Source organism: Geospiza fortis, unplaced genomic scaffold (genome assembly GCF_000277835.1).
Source record: "Geospiza fortis unplaced genomic scaffold, GeoFor_1.0 scaffold172, whole genome shotgun sequence".
Classification (NCBI taxonomy): domain Eukaryota; kingdom Metazoa; phylum Chordata; class Aves; order Passeriformes; family Thraupidae; genus Geospiza; species Geospiza fortis.
In genome coordinates, this window is record NW_005054309.1 from 853,906 (window position 1) to 859,009 (window position 5,104).

The following is a 5,104-nucleotide window of genomic DNA, read 5'->3' on the forward strand; positions in this document are numbered from 1 at the left end:
ATGGTGAGCAATACGAACAAAGCTGCCTAGTCTGGGGGGATGCTGAGTGAGCAGCTGGGTTTGAATACAACAGCAGCCTGTGACAGTTTCCTGCTGGCTTTCCCTGAACATTGCATATGGAAACCTGTCACCATTTCTGCCATGATCTGGAGGCACCAGGGGCTTCTGGGGAGCAGATTGCTGGCTTTCATGTTCAGAACCCAGATGCTCCATGCTGTTGCTTACTGGGGACCCTTTTTTTTGCCCCTCCTGGCTGAGGATGCTCAGTGGCAGGGATGCTCCCAGGCTGGTATGGCAGGGGCTGGCGCTGTTTTCTTGAGCAGCACCAGAGCTGTCCACTGCCCTGGCAGCACTGTGATTGCCCCAGGGCTACAGCACTGTTGGGTTGGCATTTTTGAAGAAGCTGAGATCTCTGAGGCTGTCAGTGCATGGCTGAATGCCCTGCAGCTTCATGCCCACAGGTCAGACAGCAGGGCTTCTGCACTGATGTCTGTGGAACTTCTCCAGCTTTACAGAAATGCAAAGGAGGGCCCAGTCAAACTCGCTGTGTTCAAACAGTTTGGGTTAGATCTACCTGACCAGACCAGGTGAAAGCTGAGGTGGATTAGAAAAAAAATCTGCCCTCTCACAAACCACCACCAGTCTATGCTGTGGTGAGGGATAGGTGGGCCCACACATTCCCAACATCTCCCATGAGGAACCAAACCAGCTCAAGTGATGCACAGACTGGCTTGTGCCTGGAAGTCACATCCATATTTCCATCTACAGATGGCAAGAGACACTACTGGGATCAAGGATAAATTAAACATGTTGGTTTTCTAACCCAGAAATAACTTCTGGGGCAATCCGTGGTACCTCAGACCCTCCCTGAGCAGGTCTGACACACCAAATCCCCCCAATGGCAGATGCATCCATTTAGCTCCTCTTGGTTCCAGCTGTCATTGAATGTGATCTCCCTTTTTTTTTTCTGTATGATAGCTACTGTGTTGGGGTTTTTTTTAGACTGTGAAATTTCCAGTAAAACTACAGTTAGCACAAACCAGACCTATGTTTGTTTTTTCAAAGCAAATCTAATTACTCTTCTTAATACAATTGCCTTTTGTTTAAAGGGACCAGATTGAGATGCAAAATACAAGTTGCAAGCAGATGCTAATAATTTTGCATATAAATAACTAATGGGTTTTTTTGCAAATATTTCATACAAGTTTTAATTTAATAATTTAAAAAAGAATTGCTTTTCCAAGCCGCTTTCAGTAATATCTGTAGACACTTAACAAAATACCTCAAGCTCTAAATCTCCAACTGGTAAAAAAATAAATGTATTTGTTTACTTTGTATCCAAAAATAATTCAGTCAAAGACATATTTCACATTCAATTAAATTGAGAGAATAATTTTTTTCTACAAATCACAAGCATACTCTTTAATGAGAAGAACTGATGGGTTTTCTGAATGAGCTGAATTCATGACAGTCCTGACAGGGGACCTCTGTGGACTTTGTGCAGAAAATGGAGTCACTGTTTATTTCTTTGTTTAAAGACTGAAAATGACTGGTGATTAAAAGATAGAAGCCATCTGTCCTCTCACTGTCTTATACCTGTTCATGCTATTTCAATCAAGGAGAAAGTTGGAAAATTAATTGAGTGGGACTTCTTGTAACCCTGTTTTCAAAGGTCCCTGCAGCAAGTGAGGAAGTGAGGTGGTGCTCATGACCCCAGGGCTTTACCAGAGCATTACTTCTGGGGCGGGATGTCTTTATGACCTTTCAGAAGTACATGGGGGGGCACAGCCTGAGGATCCCTTTGTTGTGTTTACCCACTCTTTATCTGAGATGAAGAGAAAGTATTGGACTCCAGTTCTGTCTATCTAGCACATTTCATCAACAGTGAATTTATCTTATAAACAAAGCCAAACAAATAAAAAACTCCTAAATTGTGCATGACCCAGAGGTCTGGTGAATAGATCAGCGATTTTTTAAAAATACCTTTTGTTATCTCAGATTTCTGTCTATGCAGCAGCAACTGCTACAAACTGCTTTGTTATTGCACAATCTGTTGTGCTCACCTGCACCCGTCTTTCTTCTCAGCTCATCTCAGCCTAAGACAACTGAAACAGTAGTTCCCACCTGATTCAGCAAAATTGCACAAATAATTTTGACAGTGAAGCTTGTGGAGAGGTTCTGCCATTAATATCTCAGTAGCCTTTTGTTATTGGTAGCCCCAAAGCTGACAGCAAAAGGCGTGTGATGAAACGAAATGATCCAGTGTAGCTGAAGGCTGGCCATGGGGCACCAAGAAGACACCAGTGAAGAAAAACATAAGGGTTTGCATGTTAATGAGATTTAGAGGACACTCTAAGAATCCTCAGGCAGTTCTTGGGAGAGTGGCCCAAGTCCTGCTCCTCTGCCCTGTCTCCTCTCCAGTCATCTGGTTCTTTCTTCATCCTCTTGCTCTTTGTGTCAAGTCCATGGTAGTGCCCACAGAGATTTCTGCTGCTCAGACCTGTGAGGACCCTGGGACATGTCAGTTTTTGGCAGGATGAGCAGTGTCCCATGGGTGTCTGTCTCCACTTGGCACAGTTGTTGCAGGTGACATGATGTGCATAAAAAGGGTAATAGTGGATAACCCCTGTATTATTTAACAAGAACTTAGCTGTCAAGTCTGTGGGTTTTCTAGGCTGCTGAATGGACAGAGCTGGGGTGTTTCATTGTAGTGTTGCCATGGTTCAAAGCCTGAAGTGCTTTTTCCACTGACTTATGGGAGATGAGGAATCAACCAGCCAGCTCACAAAACAAATGGGATGGTTTTGTTTGCTTGTGGGGGAGCGTAAACATTTAAAGGAAATCAATAGATTTTTCTTTATTTTCTTAAAATCTTCATTACTTTGATGTCTTTACATGCATTTGCTTTAAAATAATACAAGAATTTTGTGAGGTAATTGGTACAAGTGGGTATACAATACAGCATCTGCTTTTATGAACTACTGCTGCATGTCATAAAATATTACACTGCAGTAATTTTAAAATAGATATTGAACCGAAACTTAACTTGCAATAACTTCTAATTAAAATATCTTTTTTCTTTTCTTTGTGGAACTACATTTTTGAAATGCATTAGCTTTTATATTTCTTCTTCATTGAAAATAGTCTTAGTTCCATGTTTTAAGTCAAGTTGGGAGCTATCTTTCACAGCCCGCCAACTTTGTAGTCCCCCTAAAGGGAATTTTCGTGATGAGCTTTTGCTGATGGGGTAATGAAGGCATGGCAAAGGGGATTGAGTTGTCCAGTTTGGTTTGAGAGCTGCTGCCTGCCTGGGCCTGGTGCCAGGGAGTGCCCCCGAGCCAGCAGTTCAGAGGCAGCTCCTGCAAACCCAGCTCCCAGGTGAGCTGTGCCTTCCCAAGCAAGCCAAAGCCTGGAGATAAAGGGCAGATTAAGGAACACTTAAACACTGTTCTTTTGGGAAGCTACTTCAAACACCATTTTATAGTGCTCTAAGTCATCTAGATCTCTCTTAACTTGTTCCACTTTCTTTTAAAAATATTTATTTCTCTGCCACAAAGGACTCCCTCAGATAAGGCAAAATGGCCCGTTTTGCTGATGGTATTTTTACCTGCGTGGTGCTAATGATTGATGCAAAATTCACGTGTGCAGCACAGCTCTGTGCTTTCTGCTGTGCTTTATCTTCTGTAGCTTCAAGCCTGCCAGTCTCTGCGGGTCTGTTGCACACTGGATTTATTGTCACACCAGCATCACTTTATATAACCCTCAGATCGCTTGGGAACACGTTCCTGAGGTTTGCTGAATGTTCGGAATGTTTGCTCTTAAACAAGGTCTGCAGTAAACACGTGGCATTACTCCAGATGCTTTGCTCAGTGTTGGTCATGGGTTTTGCATTGGCAAGGCTGGAGAAGCTCCCAAAGACTTGGGAGTGGCTAAGGTTTGGGAGGGAGCATCCCTTGCCTGTAGAAGCATCTGCCTTCACTCACAGGCCTCAGAAATGCCTTGTCTGCGACCTGTAAGAAGGGATTTTTTTGCAAGAATAGTTTTTAGAAAATTAGTGGGAGAATTTGTTTGGCCAGGATAGGTTTTCTGCTCAATCTCAAAGTCTGGGAACAAAACCCAACCCACTAACAACCACATATGACTCCCTGAAGGTTGGGGAGCCCACTGTTACAGAATCCCCTGGCCAGCCAGATCTTTTAAAAGAGGTTAAATGTTTCTCTGTTCTGAAAATCTTGAATACTGGGACATAACAAGTACTAGTCCATAGCTGAGTGTAGTTTCATCCTGGAGACTTCATGCAAAGCCAGGGTAAGTGGCAATGGCACAGCCACTCCCACAGCTGTCATGGGCTTAGGGGATGTCCTGGACAGATCCATATGTGCTCTGCTCCAGGGCAGGTGTGGAAATGCTTCTAGGTACCTGCAGAAATACTTATGCCAGAAATCTTGAAAATTACTTCTTTCTCTTTATTGAAAGATTTCCAGGCTTTGTGCCAGCATTTCCTCACACCGCTTTTGAAATTAAGTGGTTTACTTGCTTTTGTACTTTCATTTCTTTGAATCCTCTTAAATGGTTCAATAAACTGCCTTTTGCCTCTAAGAATTTGAAGAAACCTCAATATTTTAGACAACAAGCATTGTACATTTGCCCATCAGAGCAGGCATGAGCAAAGCCAGGGGAAGGCAGCAGGAACAGCAAAGCTGTCTCTGCTTCTCAGCTCTCTTTTTCTTTCTTTTGCTTTGTATTAAAGTCTAAATCCTGGCAAATTTCTGACTTTTCCTGCTCATTTTTCATGCCTGTTCACTGTAGGCTGTTTTGCAAACCACAGCTCTGCCAGGGAAGGACAGCCTTGCCTTTCAGCTGGGAGTTGTCTAGATGGGTGTTACTGCTGGAGCCGGCATTGCTGATGCCCGTTGTTTTCTGTTGCTAACTGCAATGCGTGACTGTTGTGTATCACTCACGGATGCCTAATTTAGAAGATCAGTGATTATTAATTCTTCCATTGCTTTTTCTTCTTCTCTCTCTCTCTCTCTCTTAACCGCAGGATGTTTTCACACCAGAGTGCAAATTTAAAGAATCTGTCTTTGAAAACTACTACGTTATT

At 43.1% G+C, this 5,104-nt stretch overlaps 1 protein-coding gene across 1 annotated transcript in view; it reads left to right on the forward strand.

The window, feature by feature from the left end:
• Positions 1 to 5,104, forward strand: part of FGF12 (fibroblast growth factor 12) — an 87,803-nt gene that overhangs the window by 73,588 nt on the left and 9,111 nt on the right. Inside the window, exon 4 of the mRNA XM_031055524.1 lies at positions 5,045 to 5,104. This exon is cut by the window's right edge and continues 142 nt beyond it. Within this exon, the coding sequence (XP_030911384.1) occupies positions 5,045 to 5,104 (60 nt within the window). The remainder of the gene's footprint in view (positions 1 to 5,044) is intronic.